General features: G+C 35.3%; 1 protein-coding gene across 9 annotated transcripts in view; it reads left to right on the top strand.

Annotated features, from left to right (window-relative positions):
• The window catches only part of CNOT2 (CCR4-NOT transcription complex subunit 2), a 110960-nt gene that overhangs the window by 28227 nt on the left and 65268 nt on the right, over positions 1–17465 (top strand). For 7 of the 9 annotated variants that reach the window (XR_012324604.1, XR_012324608.1, XR_012324607.1 and 4 more), the window contains exon 2: positions 13805–13877. Coding sequence is in view for 2 of the 9 variants with exons in the window: in XM_019952216.3 (XP_019807775.1) it covers positions 13805–13877 (73 nt within the window). In the remaining 7 variants the exon portion in view is untranslated. Of the gene's footprint in view, positions 1–13734; positions 13878–17465 lie in introns of all 9 variants that reach the window. The other 2 variants (XR_012324605.1, XR_012324606.1) reach the window with 1 other exon arrangement.

Below are 17465 nucleotides of genomic sequence, written 5' to 3'. Positions count from 1 at the left end.
CTGTACAAATGGAGTTTTTATTACAGAAATAAATTCTCTTGTTCTTTGTTTCTTATGGGCATTTCTAATTGAGTCTGTATTTACTACCTGGGATATAGTAAAGTTCCTTAAATAATTTTGGTAGGAAGTTAGAAAAGAATATGATTATTAGTATCAAGGATATTTGGCTGTTTTAATACTGAATAATTGTTCCAGAATGTCTGGTAAATTTCTACTTGAAATAATTTGTCTAGCTAGTATTTCTTAAAAGGGAATACAAATACCTCTTATCAATGGCACACTACTATAGTTATTCTTAATAGGATGTATGATAAAATGGAACTTGGCTGTTATGCATATTAAGCAAATAGTACATTTTGTCTGTATTGCCTGAAATTTTTGAATTGTGGGGTTTTGTCATTATTCTTAATTCATTAGCAGTAAAACAACTAAAGGTTGTAAAGGTTCTTTATAGTTTGTGTTCTCTTATTACAGTGCTACCTGGCCAGAGTTGAGACTGAGTAGACTCATACTCCTACTTCTTTGACTCTAGGTTTACTCTAATCTTCTCTCCTGGAAACATATGTGCTAGGCTTTTTTGTAGGACTTTTTAACTGCCTCCCCTGGACCACCACCCCACCTCCCATAGAGGAAGAATATATGTTTGTTATATACAGAATCTGTCACATGCAGAGGTGTGTTGGTGACGTGTGTCCTTATTAACAAGCCTCCACTGAAGTGACATGCTCTTAAACCATTGCTTTCAATTCCTGTAGTTCCAGAGTATTCTGAGCACTTACAGCTAGTGAACTACTCTAGCTTACTCATGTACCCTAAGAATCAGCTGTTTTTATGCTGGTGTTAATACAATTTTTAGTTTAAGTATGATCTAAGCTAATGAAATATGAGTATAGAAAGAACTATCGTTTTAAGCTGTTTGTATATGCTTTGGAAAAGTGAGGTAGATGCCTTGGAAAGACTTTACATAAAATGGTTTAAAAATTACTAAAGGATTAGGCGTGGATAAGCCTAAAGGTTTAGGAAGCTTTTGGTTCGACTGACTAAAATTTATTTTCTCGTGTCTCTGGAGGAATGGTCATTTGTGTGTTGGTTAATGCAACAGCTAAGTGATTGAGGCCAGAGCCAAATTCTTTTCATCTTTCTGTTCTGCCATTATTAGAGTGTGAGATTCTCCTTAAGCTAACTCTCCACGGATTTAGTTTGTTTGTTTTGGCCACACGTGCGGCTTGTGGGATCTTAGTTCCCTGACCAGGGATTGAACCCTGGGCCCTCGGCAGTGAGAGCGCAGAGTCCTAACTACTGGACCGCTAGGGAATTCCCCAAGCTAGCTCTCTTGCGGTTGAAAGATGGCTATAGTAGGTAGTTCTAAATGTGATAGTCTGATACAACAACATCTAGGGGAACAAAGGGGGCTGTCTCTCTCTCCTTTCCTAAAATCCTGCAATCAGATTTCTCCTCTCCTCTTTCTCCTAGTATCTCACTGGCCAGAGTTGGTTCAAATGCCCTTACACAAATCATTTACTGACAGGGGCATGGGGGTGGTTGGGTAGCATTATCATATTTACTTAAATCAATCAACATTTCCTCTTAAGTCATGTGGGAAAGCTTGAACCACTGAACAACTATGGCAGTCACAGGGAGAAGGACTGGACTATTAGGGAGTCAACCAGGAGTGTCTGCTGTAGAGAGACAATTTAAAAAGTAGAAAACATGCAAAAATTCAGAAGGATGTAGAAACTGGACTTCTTTAAGGAATTTTGAAGCTTCCTTCTTACAGAATTGTATAAAGATAAGGTACATTGAATGTATTCATTTCTGTGACTGGGATAGACAACAGAGACCTTGGTTGACGATAGTAATCTGGTAGCCTTAAAACTTTAACAAAACAATTTCGCTGTTCGCCTTGTGACACAGTGCCTGTTTTTTCTCTGCTTAGGGTCTAAAGCTCAGTGTGAAAGGATATTGTGGGTACTTTATTTCCTGATAGGGGTCTTTCTGAACTTTGAATCTCCAGCTGATTAATGTCTGTTACTTGTCACCCCATTGCTGATTTCCTTCTTATAGAAGAATAGTGAGACTTCTGAATAGATGTATTATTTGACAGCTGGAATTTCCAGAAATGATTTCATTTTTTTTGAAACCATAATTGATATGATATATGTATATGATACATCTATGATATTTATTACCAATTACGGTTTCATGAAGAAATATATATATCACATTTTCTTCATGAAACCATAATTGGTATGAGATATATGTGTGTGCATGTGTATATATACATATACATATATGTATGTAAAGATTGAATTCAAGTTAAGTGAACAGGAGCTCAAATTCTGGCCCTGTTACTTCCAGCTTAGTTAACTACCTCTTGACCTTGTGTTATTTCCTTACTGTTAGAGTTTGTTTTCTCATCTGTAAAAAAGGGACAGTAATATCTACCTTATAGAATTATTTTGAGGGTTGAAAGAAATTATACATGAAGTAGTGCACAGTGACTAATGCTTGGCAAATGATAGTTAATATTACATTTCTAGGAAGAAATGTTAAGATAGTGGACATATTTTTAAAACCTAAGTATTGAATATATTAGAGGAACTTTTTTTACTAGAAATTTCTTGTAATAAGGAAGTTTTACTGTAATCTACTTCTTCTGATTATCTGCTTCTGCACTTACAGTGTATGTATTTCAACAAAAGAAATCTTGTGCTTAAAAAACAGTGTAAAAATTAATGTTTAAGGCCCAGCATTATTTCTCAGAGGTACAGTAAGAGGCAAGGAAAGGGTGCATTGGCATGCATAGGAACTGTACAGTCTCTTATATACTACCTTCAATTTATATAATGTTTCGTTTTGCTTAGTACTTAAACTGAGATGAAAACATTTTTGAATTTCACTTTCTTATAAAGTCTTAACCCGACAGCCTTAATCTTGGCTGTACATTTGAATCACCTGGAGCACTTTAAGCCTTTTTTTTTTTTTTTTTTTTTTGGGTTACGCGGGCCTCTCACTGTTGCGGCCTCTCCCATTGCGTAGCGCAGGCTCAGCGGCCATGGCTCACGGGCCCAGCCGCTCCGCGGCATGTGGGATCCTCCCGGACCGGGGCACGAACTCGTGTACCCTGCATCGGCAGGCGGACTCTCAACCACTGCGCCACCAAGGAAGCCCTGGAGCACTTTAAAAAGCACCTGCTGACCAGGTTCCATCCCTGACAAATTAATTAAAGTAGGAGCAAGGGAGGGGACATTAATATTTCTTAAAAAAAAAAAACCTTCGGTGATTCTGATGTGCATCCTATGATTAAAAACAGTGTAAATCCTTTAGCCTATTTCTGTCCTCTATAAATATGCCTATTGCCTCTTCCCCTCTGTGTTAGTGCCCTAAACAGTCATGTGTCAGTGCTTTGCAGAGCATCTGTGGCTATTCCCTTGACTTTCACGCCAGGAACAGTGTACCAGAAGTTGCCCCTTTGTGTTTTACAAAAAATAAACTTTGAGAAGTTGGGAGAATGTCTACTTAGTTAGTGTTCACTATGTTATCTTCTTTAAATGGAGGGGTGTAATTATTCTTTTCTCCTTTTTACTTAAGCTTTATTATCTTTTTTAATTTTATTTATCTATTTTTGGCTGCGTTGGGTCTTCGTTGCGGTGTGCAGGCTTCTCATTGCAGTGGCTTCTCTTGTTGCGGAGCATAGGCTCTAGGCACTTGGGCTTCAGTAGTTGTGGCACACGGGCTCAGTAGTTGTGGCTTGCGGGCTCTATAGTGCAGGCTCAGTAGTTGTGGTGCATGGGCTTAGTTGCTCCGCGGCATGTGGGATCTTCCTGGACCGGGGCTCAAACCCATGTCCCCTACATTGGCAGGTGGATTCTTAACCACTACACCACCAGGGAAGGCCTTAAGCTTTATTTTATTTTATTTTTTTTATGTATTTATTTTTTTTATTTTTGCGGTACGCGGGCCTCTCGCTGTTGCGGCCTCTGCCGTTGCGGAGCACAGGCTCAGCGGCCATGGCTCACGGGCCCAGCCGCTCCGCGGCATGTGGGATCTTCCCAGACCAGGACATGAACCCGTGTCCCCTGCATCGGCAGGCAGACTCTCAACCACTGTGCCACCAGGGAAGCCCTGTATTTCATTTTACTTCGAACTTTTTAGACTTGGTAGTAGAAATTTTCTGTCTTGAGATGCTTGGCCTTTTATTTTATTTCTTTTTTCTTTTTCTTTAACATCTTTATTGGAGTATAATTGCTTTACAATGGTGTGTTAGTTTGTGCTTTATAACAAAGTGAATCAGTTATACATATGTTCCCTCTTGCATCTCCCTCCCTCCCACCCTCCCTATCCCACCCCTCTAGGTGGTCACAAAGCACAGAGCTGATCTCCCTATGCTATGCGGCTGCTTCCCACTAGCTATCTATTTTACGTTTCGTAGTGTATATATGTCCATGCCACTCTCTCACTTTGTCACAGCTTACCCTTCCCCCTCCCCGTATCCTCAAGTCCATTCTTTAGTAGGTCTGTGTCTTTTTCCCGTCTTACCCCTACGTTCTGCATGACCTTTTTTTTTCTTAGATTCCATATATATGTGTTAGCATACGGTATTTGTTTTTCTCTTTCTGACTTACTTCACTCTGTATGACAGACTCTAGGTGCATCCACCTCACTACAAATAACTCAATTTCGTTTCTTTTTATAGCTGGGTAATATTCCATTGTATGTATGTGCCACATCTTCTTTATCCATTCATCCGATGATGGACACTTAGGTTGCTTCCATGTCCAGGCTATTGTAAATAGAGCTGCAATGAACATTTTGGTACATGACTCTTTTTGAATTATGGTTCGAGATGCTGGGCCTTTTAGACAGATAGATCTACTGTCTATTACTCACAGTAAATTCCATGTGTCAGGTACCTAGAAGCCTCCTTGAAATAACATGTGACAGAACTACACAGATATGTAAGAAATCGTGCATCAGGAACGCTACCAGTACAGAAAATAGAAGACGCACAAAATTAAGCTACAAAACATTAAATTATGACAAACAGAGAGTAAATTGATTTCAAAAGCATAGTGTTGATTTATTTTTATTTGTTTTCCTTTGTAAATGTAGGCAACTTTTCATTTTACATGTTAATCATAGACTCTTGAAACATGTATTATTAAAACATTCAGAAAAACTATTTTTAGTTGATGTGGCATTTTTCCCAGACTAAGTTTGATATAAAACAGAAATTCCTGAGTTTTATTTATTTTTATTTTGTCTGCCCACGTTTCTTATATGTAACATAAGTCATCAACTCAGAATTTTGAAAACATTTATCTATGTGATCGAACCAAAAATTAGTTCAGAAAATAGTTCATAAAATACTTGTAACTGCAGCCTACCTACTAACAAGAAAATGTTGCTTAACATAGTTCTGGAATTTGAGAAACCCTAAGGTTTTAAAGATGATGTTAAGTGCATTTACTTCAGCTTTTATTGAGCTCTAGTGAAATTGGTCACATTTGGTAGTGTGTTTTAATTAATAGCCAACTTGGAATATAATGTCCTCTATATCAGAGAATAAAACCTGCCCAACGGGTTCAACTCTCTTAACCTGACAAATTCACATTGTAGCTTAAAGTTGAGTTTGGTAAAGACTACCAAATTAAAATCTTTTTTTTTTTTGATGTGGACCTTTTTTTTTTTTTTAAGTCTTTATTGAATTTGTTACAATATTGTTTCTGTTCTATGTTTTGGTTTTTTGGCCCTGAGGCATGTGGGATCTTAGCTCCCTGACCAGGGTTCGAACCTCACCCCTGCATTGGAAGGCGAAGTCTTAACCCCTGGACCACCAGGGAAGTCCCTAAAATCTTTTATTTAGATACCATTCCCAACCTCCAAAATATTTGGGCCATGTTTTAAAGTACTATTGAGCAATAAAGTGGGAGGAAAAAGAAAACATGGAAAAAAATCAACTGTAATTGTCCACTTTCCTAAATGGATTACTTTGACACAAAACATTTATTTAAAGTATAAAATTTTGGAGCTGCACACATTAAAAAAATTCATCTAAATTGATCACTTTATTTTACAGATTAAGAAACTGAAGCCAGAGAGGAGAAACTGATCAGGCTAATACTAACTAGAATTCAGATTTTCTGGTTATTGTTCCATTCAAGGTGTATATTTTTGTATGATGATGACATCCAAAATTTAATAGAATTTGGAGAATAAAGTTAATTTTTTTCTCTCCAATTAAGTATTTTCTAGAAATGTTACTCATTAATCTCTTATTTTGAGAAGTCTTTTTTTGAAAGAAAAATTGGGGTTCAGTTACCATTTGTTTAGATAATATTAGGTGCTGAATTTTTATTAGCCTCTGATTTAGGGAAACACCTAGGATGAATAAGCCTTCTTATCTTATATTAATTAAGATTTGGTTTCTATTTTCCCTCTTACTGGCTTCTTGTCAGATTTTAAGCTGATAGCATGACTAAATCTATTTCACGGGTTTTCAGCAGAAAAGGTATAAAATGTTTATTCTTTTATCATTTATACTGGTATATTCAGTAACTTTATTCTAAAAGTATCTTGAATTTGAGAGAAGTTATTGCATGAGTAGACACTAGTGATACATGTGTTACATGAATTACTTTGCGTTCTTGAAATTTAATTCTGTTACCAGTCTGTTAAAAAGTTTAAAGTTTTTTGACTTAGTTATTTGCAAATATTCAATACAATTTGGAGGCTTTAAAACATTAGCTTTGTTTACATTGTTTAAAAATCTTTTAAATATTACTTCATCAAGCCTGTCTTTTAAAATATAATTTTGACATACCTGTTAATCACCTAGCATTTTATAAATTTTTGTTTTCAAGCAACATACAACATACCAGTGAAATGATCCATTCTCTAATAATCTGAATGGTTACCATATTTAAAGTGTTTTGTAGTTGAGAACAAACTGATAACAATAGAGGTACTACATAGTTCGTTCTAGCCTTTCATCCTTGCTTACCTGTAACTTTCCTGAAGTGGGAAATCTGGCTCCCACCAACCACCATCTATTTTACTTATTGTTTATCTTCAGTAGACATGTAAAGTTGTTTCAGCATTACTAATCCATAGCCTTGTAAGGAATCACTTTACCAACCAGAACACAGTGTTTATATAGAGTTCTTTTTTTCTGTTACAGTTACCAGTCACAATACCATCTTCCAAAGTTATTTAGGCCAGCACCATTTTCCATACCCCCTTCAATGTGGCTGTGTCATACATTTGTAATACAGTTACTCTTTTGCCAGTTCTGTATTTCTAACCTCCTAGTTGATTTTTAAGATTTGCATACATTCAGCTTTACTCTTCATGTTGTGAAGTTCTATGGATTTCGGGACATGCATAGCATCTGTGTCCACTCCAGTACCATATAGAATAATTCAGTCTCTTTAAAAGTTCCCTCTGTGTCCCCTTTGTAGTCAGTCACTCCTCCAGTTCCCTGGCAACCATTGATCTATTTTCTCTCTCTACAGTTTTGCCTTTCCAGAATGTCATGAATGGAAACACTATATGGCCTTTTTGGTCTAGATTCTTTGCCTTAGCAAGTGCATTTAAGATTCATCCATGTTGCATAAATTAATAGCTTGGTTTTTTTTTAATTGTTGAATAGAATTCTGTTGTGTAGATGTGTTGTTTTATTTATCCATTCACCTTTTGAAGAACATCTTCCATGGTATAAACATTCACGTATAGGTGTTGGTATGAGCGTAAGTTTTCAGTACACTTTGGTAAATACCTAGGGGCACAATTACTGGGTTGTATGTTAAGCCTATGTTTAACTTTATAAAAAACTGCCAAACCCTTCCAAATGTATTTGCTTTCATTTTTTAAAGATATTTTAGCTAGATTTAGAATTCTTGGTTAATAGTTTTTTATAATTTTTTTCTATAGTTTAAAAATGTTGAGGGGAGTTCCCTGATGGCCTACAAGTTCGTATTCTGGGCTTTCACTGCCATGGCCCCAGGGTTCAATCCCTCCTGGTCTGGGAACTGAGATCCCACACCCCTCACGGCTAGAAAAAAACTTGATTACCTCTCCCCTGATTTGCATTGTTTTTGGTGACAAGTCTGCCATCATTTCTCTCTCTTTTTCTCTATGTATTCTTTTTTCCCCTTCTGGCTGCTTTATGATTTCTCTATCACTGTTTCTCAGTAGTTTGACTGTCAAATGATGAGGTGTGTTTTTTTGTTCTCCTTAGAGGTTGTTGAAGTTATTGGATCTGTGAGTTTATAGTTCTCAACAAATTCAGGGAAAGTTTGGCCTTTTTTCCCTGTCCTCCTGCTCTTTTACTCTTTCTGGGATACTAATTACATTAATTTTAGACTGCTTGATATCGCCCAACAGTTCACTGTCCCTAGTGATGATATCTCACTGTTCATTGTCCCATGGTTCCTTTTTTTTTTTTTTTCTAGGCTCTTTTCTCACAGTGTTTAATTTTGGAGTTTTTTCTGTTGCTATGTCTTCAATTCATTAAGCTTTTCTTTTGGAGTATCTAATCTGCTGTTAATCCTATCCAATGCATGTTTAATTAGAGATATTGAATTTTTATCTCTAGATGATCAGTTTGAGCCTTTAAAAAATGTTTTAACTTTCAAATAATTATAAATTCATAAGATGCAAAAATAGTACAAGGAGGTCCCATATGCCCATCACCTATCTTCCTCCAGTGATGTCATCTTACATAACTGTAGTGCATTATCAAAACCAGAAATCGGTATAACTTATTAGACTGCAAATTAATTCACTTTACCCTTTTCTGCATGCATTCACTTTTTTGTATGTTTTTATCATTCTGTGGTATTTTTCACATGTGTAGAGTCATATAACCACCACCACCAAAAGCAAGATACAGAACCTTTCTGTCACCATAAAAAAAAATCCTCTTTCTGCCAACTTAGGTATTTTTGATACCTTGAAATTTTTTTCTTTTAATTTTTTAAAAAATTTAAATAATTATTTATTTATTTTTGGCTGAGTTGGGTCTTTGTTGCTGCTCAGGGCTTTCTCTAGTTGCGGCGAGAGGGGGCTACTCTTCATTGCAGTGCGTGGGCTTCTTATTGCGGTGGCTTCTCTTGTTGCAGAGCATGGGCTCTAGGTGCACAGGCTTCAGTAGTTGTGGCACGTGGGCTTAGTAGTTGTGGCTCACGGGCTCTTAGAGCATAGGCTAAGTAGTTGTAGCGCATGGGCTTAGTTGCTCCGTGGCATGTGGGATCTTCCCAGACCAGGGCTGGAACCTGCGTCCCCTGCATTGGCAGGTGGATACCTTACCTTTCTGGTACTATGTTCATAGTTTTCTTTATTTGCTTGAATGTATGGAATACATTTACAATACCTCTCTAAGCCACTAATTCTATCATCTGTATAATTGCAGGTTTATTTCCATTTATTATATTTCACCTTGTTATGGGTTGTATTTCCTGCTTCTTTGCATGGCTAGTGTTTCTGATTGGATGCCAAACATTTAATTTTACATTATTTAATGATGGTTTTGTTGTATTGTTTTAAATATTGTTGGGCTTTGTTTAGGGGTACAGTTATGGTACTTAGAATTCTTTTGATCTTTTTGAGGCTTGGTTTTAAGCTCTGTTGGTGCTGGTCAAGAACATACTTCAGTTTAAAGCTTATTTGGTTTCATTACTGAGGTTTTCATTACCTTCTGAACTCTATTCAGTACCCTGTGTGTTAAAAGGTCCTACTCTCATTGATGGGAACATGAGCTCTGGGGATTGTTCTGCCTGCTCCTTTTCAGAGGCTTTTTCTTCAGATTCAGTAGTTTTTTCACATGCATGAACAGATCATTACTTAGCTAAAACCTTGAGGGGAATCTCTCTCCATATCTTTGGAGCTCTTTGCAGCTTCCTTCTCCCCATTTGCCCTGCAAATTCTGGCTGTCTTGGTGTTTCCCCTAACTCTGAACTCTTTTTCCTTAACTCAGTGAGACTGTTGTGCTCCAGTTGGGTTCCATCGCCTAACCCCCTCCCTGTGTTTCAGCCTTGTAACTCTACAGGCAGTAGAGCTTACTTTTGTTTTGTTCTCTTGATGATCTCTGTCCTGAGATGGTGTTCAATGTCTGAAAATCATTGTTTCATACATTTTTTTCTAGTTTTCTAGTTGTCTAAGGTAGGAAGGTAAATACAGTCTCTGTTTTTCTGTCTTGGAAGGTATCCCTGCCTTATAGAAAATTTCATTTTAGTTTTATAAATATTTGTCTTTTCTGAGTTTTTAAATATTTATAGGACTTTGTGGGAAAAGCAGTGCATAAACTTTAATAAATTTAGGTACCTAGGGTGCATGTTCTCTCTCATGTTTTCTTTTTTTCACATATTCTCTGTGTCACACATATATTCACAGCCTTTTTTATCTATTCACTGTCCTTTCATTCCTAATATGATGAGTATCAACACAATCTGTTATTGAACATCTTTGTTTAATATAAGATAGTGGTGACAAATGTTAGCTTTTCATGTTTACCCAGAAGAAAATAAGAGTGCCTTAATTTCTTTTTCCCTTTGTTTACTGAAAGGAGATAATGATTTTTAGTTATTGTTCAATATAGAATGTTGATTCCTATATTGGTTAGAACACATACAGGCATACATCTTGTTTCATTGTGTTGCAGGAAGGGGGACCCCTTCCCTTCCAGGGCCCGAGAGTGAGCTCTTGTCTAACACTCTGAAATGAATTGTCCGAGGAGACACATGGGCTGACAAAGCAAGAGGCTTTATTGGGAAGGGGCGCCCATGTGGAGAGCAGCAGGGTAAGGGAACCCAGGAGAACTGCTCTACCACGTGGCTCGCAGTCTCTGGGTTTTATGGTGATGGGGTTAGCTTCCGGGTTGTCTCTGGCCAATCATTCTGACTCAAGGTTCTTCCTGGTGGTGCACGCGTCGATAAGCCAAGATGGATTCCAGCGCGAAGGATTCTGGGAGGTTGGTAGGACATATGGACTGGTGTCTCCTCTCCTTTTGACCTTTCCCGAATTCTTCCGGTTGGTGGTAGCTTGTTAGTTCTGTGTTCCTTACCAGGACCTCCTGTTGTAAGATAACTCAAGCAAGTGGTTACTGTCGTGTCTGGCCAGGGCAGGCGGTTTCTGTCGGTGGTTCCCTTAACAACCGCACTTTGCTTTATTGTGCTTTATTATTCTATTGTGTTTTTACAAATGGAAGGTTTGTGGTAATCCTGCATCAGACAGGTCTGCGGGTATTGTTTTTCCAACAGCATTTGCTCACTTCACGTCTCCATCACATTTTGGAACTCTTGAAATATTACAGACTTTTTCATTATTCTAATATTTGTTTTGGTGATATGTGATTGCTGATCTTTGATGTTAGTATTGCAAAAAGGTGATGACTCACTGGAGGCTCCAGTGACGGTTAACATTTTTTAACAATAAAGTGTTTTTTAGTTAAGGGACGTACATTGTTTTTTTAGACATAATGCTATTGTATACTTAATAGACTACAGTATAGCGTAAACATAACTTATGTGTGTTGGGAAACGAAAAAGTTTGTATGACTTGCTTTATTGTGGTATTTGCTTTATTGCTGTGATCTGGAACTGAACCTGCAGTATCTTGGAGGTATGCCTATAGTGGCTGCTGTTTGAAACCCTAAGCCATGAAATACTTGAAGTTATCCCAAGATGGGGAAACAAAAGAAACAAAACAAGCTTTACTTTTGTACTAAATTCATAGTATTCCAAAGTTAATATTTTTTTAATCTGGTAAATGTACAGATTAAATATTTTTAGTTATATTATTTAGCATATAAAGTCCTAATTATCTCATATATATATATAATGTTACGCTGTTGAAAATAGAATAGCCTTGCCTGATTTTAGATTTCTAATATATCTTTTGATGAAACTGGTACAAATGGAAGATAGTGCATGGACTTTAAACTTATTCTTAATCTTATTTAAGAAGGAGAACATGCTTATTTTCTAAGAAAAAACTGAAATTTTACACTTACTGTCCATTGAATTCAGACTTGTCATGAACATGTTAATAGTAAAGCAAGTACTGTTTTAACCTCTCTTAATATTATAAAATACATTAAAACAGGGTTAATGTTGTTTAGAGGATGCATAATAAATAGGTTTGTTCTCATTTTGTGACAGTCATGAACATTTAAGTTGGAGCTAAATGTATGTCACTTAACGATTCTTAAACATCTAATTCAGTAGATAGTTTTTCTTTATGAATAACCTAATTCCTTGCTAGATTATATTTATAGCAGTAAATATACTTACGCTTTAAAAAACCTTTCTCCTTTGTTACTTTTGAGAGAGATGTATTTAATTCCACTAGTACATATAAATTTGGTAATGCACATTTACATTTTTGCCATAGAGCCAGGCATCTCTGAAGTATTTCAGCCAAACATTTACAATGCAAGATGGTCAAAATTAAGTAAAAGTATATAGCACCCGCTAACTTGTGATCAGGCATAAGAGAGGAGGTGGAGTGTAGGTTTTCAGTACATGAATTCTTTTTAAAATTTAAATCTAATAATATTAATTTTTAATGTTTTCCTTGAAAAATTTTCTGACCTTCTTACTAGATTGCTTTTTAGACGTAATCCATGTGTATGTGTATGTGCATGTTTGTTGGTTTTAGTAAAATTGATTCATACTTCCTATGAAATTAAGTTAGATGTTTTTATTATCCTCTCTGAAAGTAAATTTTGTCTAATATTAAATAATTGCTCTAAATTTGAATATAGTTTTTAGTGGTTAGCAACTATTGTTAGTTCAGTAGGTATACTAACTTACTACTTTCCTGGGGTAAACATTTTACTAAAAGTTAGGTAAAAGTAAAAGTAAGACTTTAGTCTTAAAAACAACTATTTACAAATTCTTTGTAGATACCACTTTTGAATTTTTGGTCTTTCATTTTCAATTTACGTTCTTGAGTTAGCATCTCTAGAGACTATTACCTCTGCTTCGGTGATTTTTTTTTTTTTTTTTTTTTTTTTTTTTTTCCTGAAGTTTACAGTGCCTAGTCATTTTGGACTTATTTAGCTCTGTCCAGGTTAAGAAATAAGCACCATTATTTTTCTGCCCTAATGTAAAAAAGCACATTCTATTAGAGCATGCATGAAATTGGAGGATTGAAGGACAGAGGCTTCCAGAAAGTTGACATGTGTTGCTACTCTTCATTGGAGTAAATTTTAATAGAATATTGAGTTAGGTTTGCATCTGTTAATCATCCTAACATTATAGGATGAATTCCCATCTTATGGCATAGGAATAAACCTCATAAACTGAATGAATAGCGGCTGTATAAATAAGCATTTTGAGGGGAGGGATTTGAAATTAGATGACTGAATCTGAATTAATTGAACATTTCTGAGACTAACAGGAGGATGTTTATTTAAAAGGAAAAAAAATGTGTCAATTCAGGGCTGAACTTTTTTGTCCACTCCATTTTTATTCACTGTAAGTTTCTTTCTATGTGTGAGGTCTGGGAGACAGTTTTAATTGGAAGGGAAAGGTTTTCATATTTAATAACTTCTATCTCAAATAAAATGTCTGCCAGTCTAGCCCTCCCTGGATGGTTAAGAGGAAGATCAATTAAGATATAAAAAGAGTACTTTTTGGTTTTGTTTTCTATGTATCGTATTGGATATTTTTGCTGCTGTTCATATGTTTACATGTTAGTAATTTTGACGGCTTTTGGATAATTCCACTCTAGAGGGAGAACTGGTGGGCGGTCCTTCCTGTGACACGACCCTTGAGTGACAGTTCTATTTGATTGCCTCCAGTACTGTGAGGAAAGGACACGACTCTATGGTGAGGACTGATGGACATACATTATCTGAGAAAAGAAACTACCAGGTAAGATCAAAAATTTTTTTCCTTTTTTCTGTTGGTCATATAGTTACATGAACTGTTTAACATGTTGTATTTAATTGGAATCAGGTTGGATACACCTGAGTTTGAAAAATTGGGGTTATAATTTTAAAAATAACGTATGTTGGGTTTGACAGTTGAAATAGTGGGAACATTTTTCAGAGTAAAGCATGCTTATAATATAAATGTATATTTATTCTTATAAATAATGTATATATATTATTATAATAAATGTATATATATTCTTTTAGTCTCAGAACATAATTTTTCTGGTGTGTATATCTGTGTCAAAACTTAGATTATCTAAAACACAATTTATGACTTCATGGCTGGATTCAGAGCTAGTATTCCATAAAACAAAATGTTGATTGCTTTTATACATATTATTTCTGGAAGACTAAATCTGAAGTCTTAGGATCTATTCGGGGTACTAGAGCATCACAGGATTGTAGACAAAGTTGGTTAGAGTATAGAAAAAATAGAAATGAAAATCCCAGGGTACTCAGAGACCCCAATTCTATTGAATTTGTCATTAGCTTGCTGTCCTTATAATGTTAGATTCTTGTTTTCTCATTTATTAAGTTATTTAATAATATCCATCCCCTATGAAATATGTAAGGATGCTGAAAGGATGGTTGAGGTGTAATATTCTTGTTTTCTTTCTGAGCTTTTAAAAGAAGGTGAATTTTAAAGATAGTGCTATTAAATAGTGATTTTAAAAACTCTTACATTTGAATTTAATTTTTTCAAAGAAAATCTGCTTTATTCATTTGATAATAATTTAATATCAAATTATCTAATGACTCAGAATACACAGTAGTTCATAGTTAAGTAGGAATAAGCTTTAGGCTTCTTTCACAAATACATATCCAGCCTCCCTCTCTCCCTTCCACCCACAAGTTTTGTTCCCTCCAGGCTGTGAAGGCAACTAGTGTGATAGCAGCAGCTTTTGTTAACTAACCATTTATCTTCTAATCATTTATTTTAGCCCAGTTAGTCTTTTCTTCCCTCAGATTGGAACAGTGAACATTGGAGAAAATTGTAAATGGGTCTTCATGGTGAGATAACAAAGAGCCTTTGAACACAAGACTTAGGTTCTGGTTTGGGCACTGTCCATAATGAAAAGTAGTGTCATATTTAACCTTTCTAGAATTTGACCTAATTTTATGTCTGAAGTTTCTTGCCAGATTTTTATAATTTTAATAAGCCAGAGTAAGCTGTGGCTATGCAGAATCAGTTCTCCCTGTAACCTTTTCTGTTCTGAATTGTTTTTATAGAATTAATCAACATGGCCTCTGTTCATTACTTATACTTGCTGTAACTCCTGCCTCACAACCACTTCCAACTACCTTGACTCATAGGATTTTAATTGGTTACACTACTTGGGTTGTTGTATCTTTTGATAGATTCTGCTAAATTATTTTAAGAATGTTGTGATTCTATATTGTGTGGCTTTTCAGTGTTTATAATCCAGTTTGTAAAGCGTAAGCAGAACTTTTGTATGATCACACAGTATGATTAATTTACTTTATGGAATCATATTAATAAAGAATTCCAAATTTTACACTTAAGAAAGGAATAAAAGGAGATTATATTTTATACATGAAGAGATTTCCTAATTCCTGTTCATTCTACTCTAAAAAAATGGTTTAGAGTCACACTGTTTCGGTCACATTATTTACAAATAATCCAGGTCTTTTAGCTTACCTGAAAATGCATTCTTGGTTAGGGTTCTTCTGCCTGAAAATATTTTCCCTTTTCTCTTTTCTTGTTACTTAGTGACAATTAGTGCATGTTGAAATATTCTTGGAAACACTTGTTTAAATTACCATTGTAAAATTATTTGTAAAAACCTCTTTTGAAAAATACATGTATAGAAATATAATTTCCTGTCTGATAATTATGATGAGTATATTAAGAGCATATGGGAAATTCAAAGGAATAGTAGGTAAATTACTAATATTTATATTGGTAGCACTAAGAGTTCGTATATGCTGAGATGAAATGATCTGGATTTTTAACAATTCCATTTTGGAGGAATTTTATTTGTTGTTTTTCATGGATAAAGTAGGATTTCTTTGTAGCTGTGTTTATACTAATTAATTTATCTTTGAGGCCTTTTGTTTTTGGAGGTTACTTGATGTCTTATAGTGTTATTTAAGCATTCTGATAATAATAAGCTAATAGTCCAGAGTTTAATAAAAAGGATAAAATTTCCCCAGTTCTCCTTTCATTGTGGACTTGATTAAAGACTTAGGAACTCATTTGGGAAGGTGCATTCCCTCAGCTTTGTGCTAAAACCTAATGACTTTTAAATGGGTGTTGGTTGAAGTATTGATTTTTCTATTGGTATCTACTTTGTGTGTTTCATTTGTCACTACGAATTTAAGCCCAGTTAAAAGTTTTTTGAGTATGACTAGAGTAATTGAAGTTTATTTGCATAGACAGACTGGTATATTAGTTCAGATGAGATAATTTAATTATGTAAATGGTTTATAGTTTATTCTTTTAGAAAGATTGTCAAGCGTCTTCCAAGAAAATGTAACTCCAGTTTTTAGCTAGAATTTTCTTTTCTTTCTCTAATTTACACTAATTTATTCCAACTATGAGCATGCACAAATTTAACCATATTAATTACCAGGTTAACTTACCAGTGCCTTCTTCCCCTCTGTTATATAATGCAGACGAGCTCCTAAACATTACATATAATCTTTGCACATTCTGACCCCGCATACTTTTATTTCCATTGTCTCCTCTGTTTGCTTATTGAGTAATATAAATGGAAAAGTTTTCCATTGAGTAATATAAAACTGCTTTTAAATCTCTATGCTATGCACTTTTACACTTTAAGCCTTTACTTGTTTGGGTTCCTCTTCATGTAATGCCTCACCTTTCTTCCATGATTCAAGAATTAGGTATCAATACTTTGAGAAGCCATTCTGTGATGGGCTTCAGCATTCCTTCTCCTTGCTTTTGTAGCTTTTGTGCATACTTCTAGTTAGTGTGTACCATGATACAATGTAGTTATGTTTATTTTTCCTTGTCTTGCTGTAACCCCGTGCTGTCCAGTACCGTAGGCACTAGCCATAAGTGGTATTTAAATTCATTTAAACAAAATAAAATAATTTAATTTCTCAGTCACATCGACCACATTTCAAATGCTCAATAGTTACATGCTGTTAATGGCCACCATATTGAACAGTGCAGATATAGAACTTTTCCATTATTGCACAGAGTTGTATTAGACAGTGCTACTGTATGTTACAAGCGTCTTGAAAACTGGAGCCATATTTATTTTGGTACTGCCTGTACCTAGCATGGTTTCAGTTACATAATAGGTGTTCAAATGCATGTTGTTTCAATAAAATTAAAACAAAGAAAGAGGTGACAGGAAGAAACTGCAAAGTGTGCTGGGGAAAATGCCGCTTATATATATATATCTCCAAGATTTTTAGAATGCTACTTTGAGGTCATCACATCATATGCTAGCTAGTTCAGTGTATGTTATTTATAAACTAGATCTAATGCATCCTAGTCTGTATGTTCCTTAAGAATACCTCATTATCTAGAATA

Source organism: Tursiops truncatus, chromosome 11 (assembly GCF_011762595.2).
Source record: "Tursiops truncatus isolate mTurTru1 chromosome 11, mTurTru1.mat.Y, whole genome shotgun sequence".
Taxonomy (NCBI): domain Eukaryota; kingdom Metazoa; phylum Chordata; class Mammalia; order Artiodactyla; family Delphinidae; genus Tursiops; species Tursiops truncatus.
This window is presented reverse-complemented; position numbering and strand designations above follow the sequence as displayed.